The 20,733-nt window shown below is 44.9% G+C and overlaps 1 protein-coding gene across 1 annotated transcript; it reads left to right on the top strand.

Annotated features, from left to right (window-relative positions):
• On the top strand, positions 1–19,086 carry ppp2r5d (protein phosphatase 2, regulatory subunit B', delta). Its single transcript, XM_079567359.1, has 17 exons — positions 1–77; positions 3,531–3,611; positions 4,539–4,701; positions 6,306–6,505; positions 6,578–6,688; positions 7,574–7,666; positions 9,565–9,695; positions 9,773–9,832; positions 9,919–10,027; positions 15,595–15,648; positions 15,726–15,896; positions 15,970–16,097; positions 16,906–17,007; positions 17,122–17,194; positions 17,277–17,324; positions 17,431–17,559; positions 18,886–19,086. Exons 1-17 carry the CDS (start codon positions 51–53, stop codon positions 19,027–19,029), a joined length of 1,824 nt encoding a protein of 607 aa, XP_079423485.1. The 5' UTR covers positions 1–50; the 3' UTR covers positions 19,030–19,086.
• The last annotated feature ends 1,647 nt before the right edge of the window (positions 19,087–20,733 follow it).

Genomic DNA, 20,733 nt, shown 5'->3' with positions numbered 1-20,733 from the left:
AGACCCGACAGGACCCCCCCCCCCGGAGACCCCCCGACACCGACCGCAACATGCCCAACAAAACCAAGAAGGAGAAGGTACGAGCGGCTCCAGATGCGGCCCGTTAGCGGCTAAAGCTAAAGTCAATGACAGCATCAGTTTAGCATCAGTTTCTCATCTGTGTGTTTTCTGTTCCTCTGACGCTTTTCCCTCCGCTCAGGTTTAAACAGGACAAAAACAACACTCAGGACACACAATGACCCGACACGCTTTGGTTTTGTCCGGGGCAGAGCATTAGCCGCCGAGCTAACTGTGTTTCATTATTGATTTGATGGAAACAGCGGCCCTGGTTCAGACAGATGTCCCCCGTGTCTCCCCTGGATGTGTCCCCCCTCTGTCCACCCCTGTCCCCCGCATGTCTCCCCTGGGTGTGTGTGTCCCTGCCCTGACAGTGTTTTTGGGTCATTCATTCCTGTTAAATGGGGACAGTTCATGGTGAGAACTACCCATGAATAAAGTTGATCTGTTCCACTTTGTAAAAATGATTGATTCAGGATTGTTAGTGTTTTTTACTCCTTTTGTGATATAAGGAAGTCCCACTGAGATTGAAACTCATTTACAAGAGAGTCCTGAGCACCTGCAAATCAAAACATCACATCATTTAAATAACTAAAGGGATTAGAAGTCCATAGATTAAGTTTAAGGTTTTGGAAAGTTGTCCTGTCCGTCAGGAGCCGTCACCCGGGGACTCGTCTCCAGATGTGGACAGGGTTTCTGCCGGGCATTAAAAGTTATTGACCTCTTAACTCCCGCCTGAACCGAGAGGACCTTTTTCCTCACATCATCAGATTGTTTTTTTTCCATCATTTTTTTGTTGGGTATTGTTGGGTACATTTTTGTAACTTTTTTGTCATTTTTTCCGTACATTTTTTATCACATTTTTGTCATTTTTTTGTCATTTTTTGTCATTTTTTGGTCATTTTTTTAATCAAATTTCTGTCATTTTTTGTCACATTTTTGTCAAATATTTGTCACATTTTTGTCAAATATTTGTCACATTTTTGTCGTTTTTTGTCACATTTTTGTCAAATATTTGTCACATTTTTGTCAAATATTTGTCACATTTTTGTCATTTTTTGTCACATTTTTGTCAATGTTTTCTCACTTTTTTGTCACATTTCCATCATTGTTTTCGTCTCAGTTTTGTTGCTATTTTCACAGCTTTTTTCCAGAAGCTTTTGGATTGGGGTAAAGCCAAACTGGAGAAAATGTGCTCAGTTCAGGTGGGAGTTAAGGGGTTAAACGGAATTGTTCCAAAATGAAGGCCTTAAAGGAATAGGCCACCGTTTTTACATAACAAAATATGTTCTTACCTCACTTTAGTCGAGTTAATATATCCCCGTCTGGTCTTTGTCCGTGCGCTCTGTCAGGCAAACGGAGCACATACGCAGCCTCTCACACATGTCACATAGCTCCGAAAAAGCTCACGATAGAAGCTACCAAGCTCTTCCACGTGTTCCCTATTTAAATAAAGTTACGTGAAGTGTTTTCATGCAAAGTATATTTACACAGAAATGTAACATGTCGATTTTATAAGCAGATAAAAAGGGGGACTATATTGTGAGGCATAATGATACGAGGAGTAAAACGTCCGCGCAGTAACTCCTAAAGGTTATTGACAGAAGTGAGCGGGGGAAGTCTTTAGGAGTTACTACGCGGACGTTTTGCTCCTCGTATCATTATGCCTCACAATATAGTCCCCCTTTTTATCTGCTTATAAAATCGACATGTTACATTTCTGTGTAAATATACTTTGCATGAAAACACTTCACGTAACTTTATTTAAATAGGGAACACGTGGAAGAGCTTGGTAGCTTCTATCGTGAGCTTTTTTGGAGCTATGTGACATGTGTGAGAGGCTGCGTATGTGCTCCGTTAGCCTGGCAGAGCGCACGGACAAAGACCAGACGGGGATATATTAACTCGACTAAAGTGAGGTAAGAACATATTTTGTTATGTAAAAACGGTGGCCTATTCCTTTAAAGGTGCATAATGTAACTTTTGATGTGGAAGTTGTGAAGTGAAAGTTGATGTTTGTGTGTGGTTGACCTTGCAGTGACCTGCTGTATGAGTGGTCAGCAGTTGATCCTGCACAAATATCAACATTTGTTCCCACATAAAAAGTTGTATAATGCACCTTTAAATGCCATTAAAAAACATTAAATCTAAATTTATTGGAAAATCATGACATTGCTTTACATAATTTTTTCTGCTGAAATTGGCCACATTTTTTGCTAAAAAGTTGCCTGTTTTGCCCAATTCTTTTTCTGTTATTCCTCTGATGAGTTGGTTAGTTGGTTTGTTAGTTGGTTGGTTGGTTAGTGGGTTAGTTAGTTAGTTCCCTTTATTCATCTACCAAGAGAGAAGAAGAGAACAGTTCAGCAGCTCAAAGTTATGCAAATTTAAAAAAAATAATAAATCTGCATTTGTATCATTAAAATATAGTATTTGGTCATTAAAATAGCATTGAGAAGTACTAAATTTGACTTGCTTCTGCCTGTATAAACCCTGTGTGGAGCCCTTATCACCTGGCACTGCAGGATTAACCTGTTGTTCATGTTTTTGGTTGATGGGGGAGTCAGTGTGTATCTGAGGTACCGCTAAAATAAGTCTCTCCACTGATGGAGCTGGTTAATGATGAGGCTGAAATATAATAAAGGAAGTGAGGAAAGGTAGAAAAGTGCTTTGTAAATATAAATATAGATGTGTGTACGACGTCTACGCCAGCCAACCTTTCTGTTTAGTTCACTGTACGTACATAATAATGAGGAAACATTTCATGCCAAACTTGATCTTGATGTTATGAAATATCTGATTATTTAAAGAGGGGGTATTATGCTTTTTGCAATCACATAGCACCAGTCTATATCACACTACAATGATGAGCAAACCTTCTGTTGGTCTGTAAATGCAGTAAATTAGAATAACTGCCTTATAAAATGTCTCTCTCAAAATGGCTGTAGTGAATGTCTTGAAATAGGCCTCTGTCTCTTTAAGAACCTCTGAGCCTTTAGACACGCCCCCTCCACACGCTGTCTGTGGCATCAGTGGGGAGGGGGTTCTGCTGAGGAGCAGTGGTTGGTTACTCGGCTGGTGACGAAAGCTCGGGGGCGTCTCCAGGAGGTGGGGGCGTTCCTAGGAGGACCCTAAAATGGCCGCCATCAGAGTTTTTACAGATTACTCAAAAATACGTGAATGTGCCAAGGCAACACTTCAGCCATGTTTTTAATGAGGGAGTGACAGAATAACATGATGTGAAGCTTGAAAAAGTCCATTTTGCGTAATACCCCCCCTTTAAACGTCTTTCCAAGATTCAGGGCTCTGTACAATCACATGAAAACCACAAAGACCGATCTTTAACATTTATGAGCTGATTTATACCGATCTCCATCACAGCTTTCTTCTCTGCGACGCGGCTCAGGTTTATGTGAATGATTAAGGACCTGTTGTGGTTTTCCTGTGGTTGAGGGTTTGATTCTGTTGTTTTTCAGGAGTCCAGTAAATCTGCTAAAAGCGGCTCCAAAAACAGCACCAACAACAACAAAGATGGCCCCCACGAGAACGCGGACGAGGTATGACCTGCTCTAAACGGCTTTTGAACCAGCTTTAACACAGAGTTTCATATTTGTGGGGGATTGTCTGTTTGATTTATAATCATAAATATCAAAGTAATAGCAAAACACACAATGAGGGAACAGCAATAAACACAAACAAGAAGCACATTTCAATTATGATTTATATATAGACATTTTATTCATAGTTTTGGACCGTATACCTTATAGCCACAATCTTGGGGAATTCTGGCACAATAAGTCCAGCAGCGAAACAAGCAAGATGATTTTGAGAAATATTAATCTGCAAATAGATCACACACCTGTTAAAGTACTCTTAAAATGCGAGAAAGAGTGTCAGTGTTTTAAAAATGTCCTGTCAGAACATCCCGCTTGGTCATATATAATGATAAATGGTGATTCTCTACTGGTAGTTCAAGACCCAAAAGTGGATCCCGGAACTATTTTGAGTGGGTCACGAGTCTAAAGGGAACTTTTATTCAATATTTTCCATCTGAAACTGCACAGAAACACTAACTGTGTGTTAAAATGAATGTTCTTGGGTTGTTTTGATCATAATTTCAGTCTTAGAGGGATATCTACTGCTTGTTCAACAAAAACTGGTCTGGAAAATACACTATTTTATACGATATATGACAGATGACAGTTTTATTTGGGTGCTCAGCTTGTCATCCGTGGGGAATGGTGGGTCCTAAAGCCCTGACGCTTGGGAACGACTGATAAAACATTGGCATTTACAGAAAATAGTTCTTTACTTTAGGCTACGATGTTGAGGTTCGGCCTTTCATGACGCAAACTTGCCTACCCCCTGGTGGCTGAAGCTGTCCTTCAGTCAGTCAGACCTGTCCCTGATGGAGACTCTGCGGTTTGGCCCTGAGGCTGAAGAGTCTGAGGTGGTTTAACCTGTAATTCCTGTTTTGACCACAGGGCGGCGGAAAGCGCGCCCCGGCCTCCGCGCCTCCTCCCACTCAACTCAACAAGATCAAGTACTCCCCGGCAACCACCGTCGTCAAGAAGGAGCGGCGCCACAGCTCGTCCCGCTTCAGCCTCAGCAAAAACCGCGAGCTGCACAAGCTTCCCGCGCTCAAAGGTACCGCCCCCTTCTGTCTGCCCCAGGGCAACTGTGGCTACAAACGGACTGACTGGACACAGTGATTCCAGATGAACTCGAGCCTTTGGATGGACTTTAGTTTTAATCCAGATGCCCCGGTGAGCACATTAGGGCTGCACGAACAAACCGAACTGCGATCTTTCTGACAGAATCTCTCTTTAGATCCAAGTTCAGATGCTGTTGGTCCAGGGACAGGATTAAAGGAAATGACTTGGTTAATTTTTTTTTTTTTTTTAATCTTATTTTTGCCCAATTTATATATTTAATTATTTTAATTTCATTTTTTTCCCCTAATTTGTGCAGATTTTTATGACTAATATTTTCCCTATTTCCCCTCATTTTTTCCCTATTTGTCCCTAATTTTTTATCACTTTAAATCCAAGTTTTGATGCTCCAGGGACAGAATTAAAGGAATTTACTTGGTTGTTTCGTCTCAAATAAATGTTTTCTTTTTTTTTTCTCAATTTTTCAATTTTTTTTCTCAATCTTTGCCCAATTTAAAAAATAAAATACACATTTTTTGCCCCAATTATTTCTTGTTTTCCCTTTTTTCCCCTCATAGTGTTTGCTCATTTTTATGACTAATATTTTCCCTATTTCCCCCCTATTTGTCCTTCATTACATGTTTTTCCTATTTTTTTTCCAAATTATTCCCATTTTCTTGGAGATGAACTCGATATTGTAAATGTGCAGATCTTCGTTACCAAGTATCGTTTAAGTATTGGTGCCGGCACCCAGTCCTACTTCCGCTTTCAAAGTTTCCGAGGCACATGAACGCAGCATAAAACCAGGACTAAACCAGGACTAAAATAGGACTAAAACATGGATTTTTCACGCTGTGGTCGATGTTGAGATCTGTTGCTCTGTTCAATTTAACAGCTCTGCTTGTTACAAGTCTTTTCATGGTTTAGCACCAAAGTCCATCTCTGACATGTTAGAGCCGTATCAACCGTCTCCTGGTGGTTCCCAGAGTCAGGACTAAACACGGTGAGGCTGCGTTTCAGTTTCATGCAGCTAAAATCTGGAACAGTCTTCACGAGGACGTGAGACAGGCCTCAACTCTGACAATGTTCAAATCCAGGCTGAAAACAGTTCTTTTTGCCCGTGAATATGACTGAAAGTATTTGCCTGCCAAGTATGTGCCTTTTACTGTAATTGATTAATTTTTATGTTGATGTCCAGAGGAGAAGGAGCGACAAAAACAGAGGTTAGGTAACTTTGTGTGAACGAGCAAGAAAAAATAGTGCTCAAGACAGAGCAAGTCAAAACAAGACTTAAAAATGCAAATAACTGAAAGTATTGTATCTACACTCTTGCCTCTTACTGTAATTGATTAATTTTATGTTGATGTTTTTATTGATTGTATTTGTTTTTCTTATATTTTATGCTGCTTTAACCGTGAAGCTCTTTGAATTGCCTTGTGTATGAATTGTGCTCTACAAATAAACTTGCCTTGCCTTTAACATTTGAATGTCAGAGTAAAAAAGACCAAACTCTCTCACGATGCTTATTTTAGGGTGTTTTGCTTTGGAGTTGTCCCGGATTTCCCCGCTCATGCTCCTCCCCTGTGTGTTTTTACCCAGATGCCCCGGTGGTGGAGCGGGACGACCTGTTCGTGCAGAAGCTGCGTCAGTGCTGCGTCCTGTTCGACTTCGTGGCCGACCCGCTCAGCGACCTGAAGTACAAGGAGGTGAAACGCGCCGGCCTCAACGAGATGGTGGAGTACATCACTCACAACAACGAGGTGCTGACGGACGCCATCTACCCCGAGGCCGTCGTCATGGTGAGTGTCCCGGGTCCCGGAGCGCGCGGGCGGCGCCGGGGTCAAACGCTGACGCGGTTGCTATGGTTACAGTTCTCGGTGAACATCTTCCGAACGCTGCCGCCGTCGTCAAATCCGACCGGAGCGGAGTTCGACCCCGAAGAAGACGAGCCGACGCTGGAGGCGGCGTGGCCCCACCTCCAGGTCAGATCCGGAAGTGCAGCTCTTTTCCACCGAGCACGGGCTGGGGCTGGTTCTGGGGCTGGTTCTGGAGCCGGTGCTGGAGCTGGTTCTGGGGCTGGTTCTGGAGCCGGTGCTGGAGCTGGTTCTGGGGCTGGTGCTGGAGCTGGTTCTGGAGCTGGTGCTGGAGCTGGTTCTGGAGCTGGTTCTGGGGCTGGTTCTGGGGCTGGTTCTGGGGCTGGTTCTGGGGCTGGTTCTGGAGCCGGTGCTGGAGCTGGTTCTGGGGCCGGTTCTGGGGTTGGTTCTGGGGCTGGTTCTGGAGCTGGTGCTGGAGCTGGAGCTGGTTCTGGTTCTGGAGCTGGTGCTGGGCCGGTTCCTGTTTCAGAACTGGTTCTTTCGTTTTCCACTCAAAAAATGCTGGCTCTTGGTTCCAAAAGAACACAAGGATCCATAAAACAGTTCCCATTAAAGACACATGGTGAGTAAAATAATTGGTCACATTCATATAGCACTTTTCTACCTCTTTTAGACCCAAAGCGTTTTCAAGGAACCACTCACCCATTCACACTCTCATTCATACACCAGAGTACGCAGACACTGGAGGTTGGTGAAGTGTCTTGCCCAAGGACACAATGACAGTGGGCCCCGGATAAAGCGGAAGAAAATGGACGAATGGAAAATACATACATACAATGCGTTGGATGACGTAGCGGTGCGTGTAAACATGTAGCCCATGCTAGAACCTTTTTTGGTGCAAAACCAAAGTCAATATGGCACCAGCCCTGAGCCAGCTCTGAGCCAGCTCTGAACCAGCCCTGAGCCAGCTCTGAACCAGCCCTGAGCCAGCTCTGAACCAGCACGTTGTTGGGAAGCCCTGACTGACTCACAAACGGCTGTGTTTGTTTGCAGCTCGTGTACGAGTTCTTCCTTCGGTTCCTGGAGTCTCCAGATTTTCAGCCGAACGTCGCCAAAAAATACATCGACCAGAAGTTTGTGCTGTCGGTGAGTAATGTTTTTCAGGTTTCTGTATCATTAAAGGGGCTGGATGCAAGTTGGCCATTTTATACTCACTACTGCCACCTCAGGTCATACGTGTAACTGCAGCTTCTACATTAAGCCCGTGCATGACAACTTTTTGAGTGACAGTGCAGGATTTTAGACGCAGTTGTGGTGAACAGGACTGAGCTCATTCTACACATTAGGACATGGAGGAACATGTAGGGGGAGGAAAATACATAATTTTAACATTTTTAAAGTCCCTATAGTCCCTTTAACCCCTTAACTCCCACCTGAACCGAGCACATTTTCTCCAGTTTGGCTTTACCCCAGTCCAAAGGCTGCTGGAAAAAAGGTGTGAAAATAGCAACAAAACTGAGACGAAAACAATGATGGAAATGTGAGAAAAATGACAAAAAAAGACGAAAAAATGACAAAAAAAATTGACATAAAAGGACAAAAAATTACTAAAAAAGGACGAAAAAATGACAAAAATGTGACAAAAAGTGCAAAAAAAAAAAAATTACAAAAAATTTACAAAAATGACTTGAATACCAAAAAAATGACGTGAGGAAAAAGATCCATTTAAATGAGTTTTGTAGATCTTAGCTTTCAAATGAGGCATTACACTGACCTACAGGATTTGGGTAAAACTGAACTGGAGAAAATCCTCTCAGTTCAGGCGGGAGTTAAGAGGTTAACCAAGCATGGATATTGAAACACAATTGAAATGTACCCACCCAGCATTATAAAACGATGGTTCTCAGCTGGTCACAAAGTCACTAAGCCATTTTCAGCAGGTCACAAGCTTTTCACAGGGAACATTTCTTTCAATATCTATGTGCTGAAAGCAAAAACACTACATAAGACTGTTGTTCTAACGCCTCCTCGCGTGTCTCTGTTTTGACCGTTAGACGAGTTGGCGCAAGTTTGTAGCTGATTTTATTGTTGGATGCACCCGATCCTCTTCTCTTGCTGTCGGTTTGCCGGTTTCCTGTTTGTTTGTCCACGTGATTCCTTGTGTTTTATCTGAAAGGCGCAGCAGTGTCCGGATTCTTTTCCATCTCTCCGCAGATGTCGAGCGTTTTTGCAGCTCTCTTTGTGTTCGGAGGGACGATGGTTCTTCAGATGAATTTGTTAAAACGATCCATTGGCAGTTGTTACATATGCTTTTCCTGTAAACACGGGGGTGTTTTTTCTGCAACAGCCAATAATCCTGTTGATTAAAACTCACCACACACTTATTGAGATTGACCTTTATTAAAATTGCGATTAGATTAAAATTAGATTCATTGCCCAGCCTTATTTTACTGAAATTCAATTCTGTTTTGGGTTATCTTGTTCAGAACCACTGCTCTGAAAAGTAGATTACACAGTATGTCACTTTAACCCCTTAACTCCCACCTGAACCGAGCACATTTTCTCCAGCTTGGCTTTACCCCAGTCCAAAAGCTTCTGGAAAAAAGGTGCGAAAATAGCGACAGAACTGAGACAAAAACAATGATGAAAATGTGACAAAAAAGTGAGAAAACTTTGACAAAAAAGTGACGAAAAAATGACAAAAAAATGACAAAAAATGACAAAAAACGTGACAAAAAATGACAAAAAATGGATTTAAAAAAATGACAAAAAAGTTCCGAAATGAGTTGAATACCCCTCAAAAAAAAGATGGAAAAATTTTTGATGACGTGAGGAAATAGATCCATTTAAATTACTTTTGTAAATCTTAGCATTCAAATGAGGTGTTACACTGGCCTACAGGATTTGGGTAAAGCTGAACTGGAGAAAATGCTCTCGGTTCAGGTGGGAGTTAAGAGGTTAAGGAAAAGCCCGTTGGTTTTGAGGAGGGATTTGAAGTGTTGCGTTGTATTATGGAAGTACATTTTGAAGTATTTTCGTTGCAGTTGCTGGAGCTGTTCGACAGTGAGGACCCCAGAGAGAGGGACTTCCAGAAGACCATCCTCCACCGAATCTACGGAAAGTTCCTGGGTCTGAGAGCCTACATCCGCCGCCAGATCAATAACATCTTCTACAGGTCAGAGCCAGTGTTGTATCATCGGTACTTGATTTCATTCCCCCGCCTGTGGTGCTGATTATAATTTTGTTTTTCAGATTTATTTATGAAACGGAGCATCACAACGGCATCGCGGAGCTGTTGGAGATACTGGGCAGGTAAAACTGAGCCTCCTCTGCGTCGCCCTCTGCGCCTCAGAGCTCCGCCTCTCACCCCTCGCTCTTCCTCTCGCCCTCTGTCACAGTATAATTAACGGGTTCGCGCTGCCGCTGAAGGAGGAGCATAAGATGTTTCTGATCCGAGTCCTGCTCCCACTGCACAAAGTCAAGAGTCTGAGCGTCTACCACCCCCAGGTACAAGACTATAACACTCTACCACCCCCAGGTACAAGACTATAACACTCTACCACCCCCAGGTACAAGACTATAACACTCTACCACCCCCAGGTACAAGACTATAACACTCTACCACCCCCAGGTACAAGACTATAACACTCTACCACCCCCAGGTACAAGACTATAACACTCTACCACCCCCAGGTACAAGACTATAACACTCTACCACCCCCAGGTACAAGACTATAACACTCTACCACCCCCAGGTACAAGACTATAACACTCTACCACCCCCAGGTACAAGACTATAACACTCTACCACCGTCAGGTACAAGACTATAACACTCTACCACCGTCAGGTACAAGACTATAACACTCTACCACCCCCAGGTACAAGACTATAACACTCTACCACCCCCAGGTACAAGACTATAACACTCTACCACCCCCAGGTACAAGACTATAACACTCTATCACCCCCAGGTACAAGACTATAACACTCTACCACCCCCAGGTACAAGACTATAACGCTCTACCACCCCCAGGAACAAGACTATAACACTCTACCACCCCAGCTACAAGACTATAACACTACCACTCCCAGGTACAAGACTATAACACTACCACTCCCAGGTACAAGACTATAACACTCTACCACCCCCAGGTACAAGACTATAACACTACCACCCCCAGGTACAAGACTATAACACTCTACCACCCCAGGTGCAAGACTATAACACTCTACCACCCCCAGGTACAAGACTATAACACTCTACCACCCAAAGGTACAAGACTATAACACTCTACCACCCCCAGGTACAAGGCTATAACACTCTACCACCCCCAGGTACAAGACTATAACACTCTACCACCCTCATGTACAAGACTATAACACTCTACCACCCCCAGGTACAAGACTATAACACTCTACCACCCCCAGGTACAAGACTATAACACTCTACCACCCCCAGGTACAAGACTATAACACTCTACCACCCCCAGGTACAAGACTATAACTCTCTACCACCCCCAGGTACAAGACTATAACACTCTACCACCCCCAGGTACAAGACTATAACACTCTACCACCCCCAGGTACAAGACTATAACACTCTACCACCCCCAGGTACAAGACTATAACACTCTACCAACCCCAGGTACAAGGCTATAACACTCTACCACCTCCTGGTACAAGACTATAACACTCTACCACCCCCAGGTACAAGACTGTAACACTCTACCACCCCCAGGTACAAGACTATAACACTCTACCACCCCCAGGTACAAGACTATAACACTCTACCAACCCCAGGTACAAGACTATAACACTCTACCACCTCCTGGTACAAGACTATAACACTCTATCACCCCCAGGTACAAGACTATAACTCTCTACCACCCCCAGGTACAAGACTATAACACTCTACCACCCCCAGGTACAAGACTATAACACTCTACCACCCCCAGGTACAAGACTATAACACTCTACCACCCCCAGGTACAAGACTATAACACTCTATCACCCCCAGGTACAAGACTATAACACTCTACCACCGTCAGGTACAAGACTATAACACTCTACCACCGTCAGGTACAAGACTATAACACTCTACCATCCCCAGGTACAAGACTATAACACTCTACCACCCCCAGGTACAAGACTATAACACTCTACCATCCCCAGGTACAAGACTATAACACTCTACCACCCCCAGGTACAAGACTATAACACTCTACCACCCCCAGGTACAAGACTATAACACTCTACCACCGTCAGGTACAAGACTATAACACTCTACCATCCCCAGGTACAAGACTATAACTCTCTACCACCCCCAGGTACAAGACTATAGCACTATACCACCCCCAGGTACAAGACTATAACACTCTACCACCCCCATGTACAAGACTATAACACTCTACCACCCCCAGGTACAAGGCTATAACACTCTACCACCCCCAGGAACAAGACTATAACACTCTACCACCCCCAGGTACAAAACTGTAACACTCTACCACCCCCAGGTACAAGACTATAACACTCTACCACCTCCTGGTACAAGACTATAACACTCGACCACCTCCTGGTACAAGACTATAACACTCTACCACCCCCAGGTACAAGACTATAACACTCTACCACCCCCAGGTACAAGACTATAACACTCTACCACCCCCAGGTACAAGACTATAACGCTCTATCACCCCCAGGTACAAGACTATAACGCTCTACCACCCCCAGGTACAAGACTATAACACTCTACCACCCCCAGGTACAAGACTATAACACTCTACCACCCCCAGGTACAAGACTATAACACTCTACCACCCCCAGGTACAAGACTATAACACTCTACCAACCCCAGGTACAAGACTATAACACTCTACCACCCTCAGGTACAGGACTATAACACTCTACCACCTCCTGGTACAAGACTATAACACTCTACCACCCCCAGGTACAAGACTATAACACTCTACCACCCCCAGGTACAAGACTATAACACTCTACCACCCCCAGGTACAAGACTATAACACTCTACCACCCCAGGTACAAGACTATAACACTCTACCACCCCCAGGTACAAGACTATAACACTCTACCACCCCCAGGTACAAGACTATAACACTCTACCAACCCCAGGTACAAGACTATAACACTCTACCACCCTCAGGTACAGGACTATAACACTCTACCACCCTCAGGTACAGGACTATAACACTCTACCACCTCCTGGTACAAGACTATAACACTCTACCACCCCCAGGTACAAGACTATAACACTCTACCACCCCCAGGTACAAGACTATAACACTCTACCACCCCCAGGTACAAGACTATAACACTCTACCACCCCAGGTACAAGACTATAACACTCTACCACCCCCAGGTACAAGACTATAACACTCTACCAACCCCAGGTACAAGACTATAACACTCTACCAACCCCAGGTACAAGACTATAACACTCTACCACCCCAGGTACAAGACTATAACACTCTACCACCCCCAGGTACAAGACTATAACACTCTACCACCCCCAGGTACAAGACTATAACACTCTACCACCCCCAGGTACAAGACTATAACACTCTACCACCCCCAGGTACAAGACTATAACACTCTACCACCCCCAGGTACAAGACTATAACACTCTACCACCCCCAGGTACAAGACTATAACACTCTACCAACCCCAGGTACAAGGCTATAACACTCTACCACCCCAGGTACAAGACTATAACACTCTACCACCCCCAGGTACAAGACTATAACACTCTACCACCCCCAGGTACAAGACTATAACACTCTACCAACCCCAGGTACAAGACTATAACACTCTACCACCCCAGGTACAAGACTATAACACTCTACCACCCCCAGGTACAAGACTATAACACTCTACCACCCCCAGGTACAAGACTATAACACTCTACCACCCCCAGGTACAAGACTATAACACTCTACCAACCCCAGGTACAAGGCTATAACACTCTACCACCCCCAGGTACAAGACTATAACACTCTACCACCCCCAGGTACAAGACTATAACACTCTACCACCCCAGGTACAAGACTATAACACTCTACCACCCCCAGGTACAAGACTATAACACTCTACCACCCCCAGGTACAAGACTATAACACTCTACCAACCCCAGGTACAAGACTATAACACTCTACCACCCCAGGTACAAGACTATAACACTCTACCACCCCCAGGTACAAGACTATAACACTCTACCACCCCCAGGTACAAGACTATAACACTCTACCACCCCCAGGTACAAGACTATAACACTCTACCACCCTCAGGTACAGGACTATAACACTCTACCACCCCCAGGTACAAGACTATAACACTCTACCACCCCCAGGTACAAGACTATAACACTCTACCACCCTCAGGTACAAGACTATAACACTCTACCACCCCCAGGTACAAGACTATAACACTCTACCACCCCCAGGTACAAGACTATAACACTCTACCACCCCCAGGTACAAGACTATAACACTCTACCACCCTCAGGTACAGGACTATAACACTCTACCACCCCCAGGTACAAGACTATAACACTCTACCACCCCCAGGTACAAGACTATAACACTCTACCACCCTCAGGTACAAGACTATAACACTCTACCACCCCCAGGTACAAGACTATAACACTCTACCACCCCCAGGTACAAGACTATAACACTCTACCACCCCCATGTACAAGACTATAACACTCTACCACCCCCAGGTACAAGACTATAACACTCTACCACTCCCAGGTACAAGACTATAACACTCTACCATCCCCAGGTACAAGACTATAACACTCTACCACCCCCAGCTACAAGACTATAACACTCTACCACCCCCAGGTACAAGACTATAACACTCTACCACCCCCAGGTACAAGACTATAACACTCTACCACCCCCAGGTACAAGACTATAACACTCTACCACCCCCATGTACAAGACTATAACACTCTACCACCCCCAGGTACAAGACTATAACACTCTACCACCCTCAGGTACAAGACTATAACACTCTACCACCCCCAGGTACAAGACTATAACACTCTACCACCCCCAGGTACAAGACTATAACACTCTACCACCCCCAGGTACGAGACTATAACACTATACCACCCCCAGCTACAAGACTATAACACTCTACCACCTCCTGGTACAAGACTATAACACTCTACCACCCCCAGGTACAAGACTATAACGCTCTACCACCTCCTGGTACAAGACTATAACACTCTACCACCCCCAGGTACAAGACTATAACACTCTACCACCCCCAGGTACAAGACTATAACACTCTACCACCCCCAGGTACAAGACTATAACACTCTACCACCCCCAGGTACAAGACTATAACACTCTACCACCCCCAGGTACAAGACTATAACACTCTACCACCCCCAGGTACAAGACTATAACACTCTACCACCCCCAGGTACCAGACTATAACACTCTACCACCCCCAGGTACAAGACTATAACACTCTATCACCCCCAGGTACAAGACTATAACACTCTACCACCCCCAGGTACAAGACTATAACACTCTACCACCCCAGGTACAAGACTATAACACTCTACCACCCCCAGGTACAAGACTATAACACTCTACCACCTCCAGGTACAAGACTATAACACTCTACCACCCCCAGGTACAAGACTATAACACTCTACCACCCCAGGTACAAGACTATAACACTCTACCACCCCAGGTACAAGACTATAACACTCTACCACCCCCAGGTACAAGACTATAACACTCTACCACCCCCAGGTACAAGACTATAACACTCTACCACCCCCAGGTACAAGACTATAACACTCTACCACCCCAGGTACAAGACTATAACACTCTACCACCCCCAGGTACAAGACTATAACACTCTACCACCCCCAGGTACAAGACTATAACACTCTACCACCCCCAGGTACAAGACTATAACACTCTACCACCCCCAGGTACAAGACTATAACACTCTACCACCTCCTGGTACAAGACAATAGGGTTGTCCTGTTGACCTGCTGCCTGTGTATAAGCCTTGTGTCTGTGTGTTTCAGTTGGCGTACTGTGTGGTACAGTTTCTGGAGAAAGACAGCAGCCTGACTGAGCCGGTGAGTCTGATATTCGCTCTGACCTCGTATTGATCTGGTCCTGATCTGGTTCTGACCCGGTTCTGCCCCGGTCGCAGGTGATCCTGGGGCTGCTGAAGTTCTGGCCCAAGACCCACAGCCCGAAGGAGGTGATGTTTCTGAACGAACTGGAGGAGATCCTGGACGTCATCGAGCCGCAGGAGTTCATCCGAGTCCAGGAGCCGCTGTTCAGGCAGCTGTCCAAGTGTGTGTCCAGCCCGCACTTCCAGGTAAACCGGGTCTGAGGCGTGTCAGGTGCAGGTTAGAGCCGGGACTGAGCGTTTCCCCCCCTCTGTCCTGCAGGTGGCGGAGAGAGCGCTGTATTACTGGAATAACGAGTACATCATGAGTTTAATCAGTGACAACGCGGCCAAGATCCTTCCCATCATGTTCCCGGCGCTGTACCGCAACAGCAAGAGCCACTGGAACAAGTACGACCTCCATTCACACACTTGTCATTCACCCAAGCAAGAACCATCTGTACCATTACAAGAACCATCCCCACCAGAACCATCCACACACATACATCATTCACCCAAGCAAGACCCATCGGTACCATCACAAGAACCATCCCCACCAGAACCATCCACACACACACATATCATTCACCCAAGCAAGAACCATCCCCACCAGAACCATCCACACACATACATCATTCACCCAAGCAAGAACCATCGGTACCATTACAAGAACCATCCCCACCAGAACCATCCACACACACACATATCATTCACCCAAGCAAGACCCATCGGTACCATCACAAGAACCATCCCCACCAGAACCATCCACACACACACATATCATTCACCCAAGCAAGAACCATCCCCACCAGAACCATCCACACACATACATCATTCACCCAAGCAAGAACCATCGGTACCATTACAAGAACTATCCCCACTCACACCAGAACCATCCCCACCCACACCAGAACCATCCCCACTCACACCAGAACCATCCCCACCCACACCAAAACCATCCCCACTCACACCAGAACCATCCCCACTCACACCAGAACCATCCCCACTCACACCAGAACCATCCCCACTCATACCAGAACCATCCCCACTCACACCAGAACCATCCCCACTCATACCAGAACCATCCACAAGAGAGCCATCCACACCCAGAACTATCCACTATCCAACTATCCAAAATAGGGCCTTAAAGTTCTTCCTTCCTAAGTCGTCTTTGTCTAAAATCTGTGTAAAACGAGTGAAAAGGTTCTTTGTGTTTCAGGACGATCCATGGACTGATCTACAACGCCCTCAAACTCTTTATGGAAATGAACCAGAAACTGTTCGACGACTGCACTCAGCAGTACAAGGCCGAGAAACACCGGTACTACTGCAAATACTACTACTACTATTACTGCAATTGCTACTACTTTTACTGTTACTGCTACTACAGTACGAGTACGTGGCTGAAGTAAAGGCTGATTTTGTTTCGTTGAAGGGAAAAGTACAAACTGAAGGAGCGAGACGAGGTCTGGTTGAAGATCGAGGACCTGGCGCGACACAACCCACAGGTACCACCTAGACCTTCCCCTAACCTCCCTCTGACCGCCCTCTGACCTCCCCCAGACTTAACGCTGTGTTTCTTTCTCTCAGAGCCAAAAATTACAACCGCTACGACCCGGACTCCGCCCCCACGACCAGGTCAGACCCTGCCACCCCACACATTCCCCTCATACACCATCATATAAGTGTCTTGTCCAGGTGGTGGCGCTGGTGTACATGTTTTTATATGAAGGGTGTTGTCCAGGTGGTGGCGCTGGTGGACGGTCTGAGCGCGGTTTACTCCATGGAGACGGACACGCCCACCACAGAGGACACGCCTACCTCGGAGGACATCCAGCTGCTGAAGAAAACCGTGGAGACCGAAGCTGCACAGGTACACACTCCTATTGGCTCGTTCAAACACCTGCTCTGCTCCGATTGGCTGCTACGTCTGACGCACTTCAAAACACGTGTGCTTTGGAACACGTGCGTAATTAGACTACAGGTCACGTTTTTGAAGCGTGGAGCGCAGCCCTATGATTTGTGCGTCATTTATAAATTATTTACTATTTCAGAACAATAAATAATGTTAATTTATTCCATAAATGACATTTTTTTAAAGGATGTGTACTATTTATCAAATAACTAAGTAACTTCCTGTAGTGCTGTCCCTTAAAGGTGCATTATACATTATACGTACCCAGCCCTAGCCCATGTCCAAAAGTTTCCCAGTTCATCTATTAATAAGATTTAGATTGTTACTTTTTATTTCTATTAAATTGGCCTCATTTTTGCAGTCGCCTCAAAATCCGACTCTATTTGGATTTTGCCGTGTTTTAGCTCATGCTAACTTCAATCAATCAATCAATCAATCAAACTTTATTTATAAAGCGCTTTTCATACCCGAAAGGTATCACAAAGTGCTTTACAGATTACAACATTTAAAACAATGTATACATTTTATGTATTAGGATTAAATAAATAGATTAGTCAGTTAAAGGCTAAGCTAAAAAGGTGGGTCTTGAGCTGCTCTTAAAAACATGAACGTTTTCTGCAGCCCTGAGCTCCTCCTCAGGTCTGAGCTCCTCCTCAGGTCTGAGCTCCTCCTCAGGTCTGAGCTCCTCCTCAGGTCTGAGCTCCTCCTCAGGTGGTTCCAGAGGCGAAGGCCGTAAAAGACGCCTCACCATGAGTCTTTTTGTTGACTTTAGGAATAACTAGGAGACCCCTGCCGGAGGAGCGAAGGGGCCGTGAAGGTTCGTAAGGTAAAAGCAGTTCTGAAAGATAAGAAGGACCAAGACCATTAAGACATTTGAAAACCATTAAAAGAACTTTAAAATCGATCCTGAAACACACGGGGAGCCAATGCAGCGATTCTAAAACCGGTGTAATGTGGGCCCGCCTCAATAGCATTTTGGTTGTTGTTCCTCCGCAGCAGCTAAATATTACTCAATATGGGGATTTTAGTTGCTGGATTCACTTTACAGATGCATTAAGTCCTCAAGCATGAACCGCCAGACTCGTTAGCAGCTCGTTAGCAACATTAGCTCGTCTTGTAAACACTGCAGACCCTGCGCTGTGTAACAATGTTTAGCACGGGTTAAATCCAGCTCAGACTCTGATTCAGGGCGTGTAGTCTGTAATAAAGTCAGGTCTGGGTGCAGTGACATTTCCCGACCTGATTGGCCCGTTTAAACCCGTGCTGTGCTCTGATTGGTTGCAGGGCGTGAAGGAGCTGAAGGAGCTGAAGGAGAAGGCGCTGACGCGGAGGAAGTCCGAGCTGCCGCAGGACGTTTACACCATCAGAGCTTTAGAGGCGCATAAACGAGCGGAGGAATACCTCACAGCCAATCAGGAGGCTCTGTGACCTCCGTCTGCCAATCAGGAGGCTCCGTGAACCCCCCCCCCCCCTGCCAACCAATCAGGAGGCTCAGTGACCAACAACGACCACCAACAGCAGCTAACCATGAACACGGCGGCCCTAAAAGAGAGAGAGCGGGTTTGAGCAGGTTTGGACCGGTCTGAGAGAAATGCTCCTGGAACTCTCTTCACTATTACTACATTTTATTTGTCTGTTTTCACAAGTTACATCCTTACGTTCGGGTTACAGGAGGGATAGAACCGTAGTTACATACGTAACATCACAGCCAGTAGGGCTGGGCGATCTGGACTAAAAGTCATATCCCCATATATTTAGGTTGAATGTCGATATATGATGTATATCCTGATATTCTTTCCGCCAAATTGATTTGATTTAATGATCAAGTTTGCAGGTCAGGACATGTTTTTTTTTTAGATTTTTTTCTTTTTCTTATAATTTTTATTTTAATTTTTTTTAGAATCATTTTTTTTAGATTTTTTATTTATTTATTTATTTTTTAGAATGTATGTATTTTTTTAGAATCCTCTTTTGTTTTTAGCTCTCTGCCCTCTGCTCAGAGGAAGAAGGTCCTGCTGAAGTAGAGCCACCTCAGGATCAGGATCTTGTTCAATCCAAAACCAGTATAAATCATTTGGATGTTTAACAATCTTTGCTGCACAGTGAGGTTTGCCTTTGCAATTTTGTTTACGTTGAGACACATTCATTAAAAAACACCGAATATATATATTCTAAATATATTCACAGTCTGCAGCTATTTTGTTTTAAATGGGGGGGGAAATCGCCAAGCTCTAGTTTAAGATAAACTTTTTAAAATTGGCTTGAGATCACCTGTTCCACACGAGCAGTTCAGACCGTTTCCTCGGGGCGTTAAAAGTACCTAAATGAACAGGTTGTGTTCTGGAAAGCCCTGTGATAATGTGAGGTTCTTCTTCTTCTCCTGGTGTTGGAGTTACAGACGTTCATGGTGGAGCCTCTGACCTCAGGTTCAGCTGCGACAGATTAAAGGTCTCGCAGTTTCCATAAAGCAGATTCTAAAGCGACTTCTTTTAGTCACGTGGCTGTCCCCCAGAGGTACTCTCTGAATGCCGGGGAAACTCCTCCAGAAGAGGGCGCTGTCCACATGAAACCAAATATTTGTGAAAGTAGATTATTGCGTTTTGTTCTAATGTGGGGCAGTTTGAGCGGGACTATGTTGTTGGTCTAAATGTCACTTCCTTCACTCGTCATTTTAGCAGTTCATGTACTTCAGTGTATCAAGTATAAATATGCAATGCAATATTTGTCTGGAAACTCATGCAGCCCTAGACACTGGGAGAGTTTTGGAAAGAAACGTCCAAATACCACATTTGTCCCTACACATTGTTGACATGTGCTGAGAGAGAAGACGTTTGTTTCATGTGGAGAAATATTAACCATCAACCGAAGTCCAAGATTCAGCATTTTGTCCATCACCAGGTCTAAGGTCTTAAAGTGATAGTATGTAAGTTTGCGGGGTGAGGTGATATAGTGTGAAATTGTAAAGTAAACAATCAAATTCCTCCCTCTTTAACCAGAAAGCCCTTCTTAGTTTGCAAAATGAGAAGAGCGGAAACAAGCTCCTCCCCCTCCCTCCTGATTGGACCTGATAGGCTGGTTCACAGGAAAAGCTCGTCTCATTGGTCGACGCGGGAGGAATCTAGACTCTTGATT

Source organism: Gobius niger (assembly GCF_951799975.1).
Source record: "Gobius niger genome assembly, chromosome: 12".
Classification (NCBI taxonomy): Eukaryota; Metazoa; Chordata; class Actinopteri; order Gobiiformes; family Gobiidae; genus Gobius; species Gobius niger.
The sequence above is the reverse complement of the archived record's forward strand: the minus strand, read 5'-3'. Positions and strand labels throughout refer to the sequence as shown.

Bases quoted from the DNA above. Each gene is read 5' to 3' on its own strand.
- ppp2r5d (XM_079567359.1), top strand. From the start codon at position 51: ATGCCCAACAAAACCAAGAAGGAGAAG. The intron at 3,612-4,538 runs GTATGACCTGCT...TTTTGACCACAG, and splicing joins CCCACGAGAACGCGGACGAG to GGCGGCGGAAAGCGCGCCCC. The intron at 17,008-17,121 runs GTACTACTGCAA...GTTTCGTTGAAG, and splicing joins TACAAGGCCGAGAAACACCG to GGAAAAGTACAAACTGAAGG.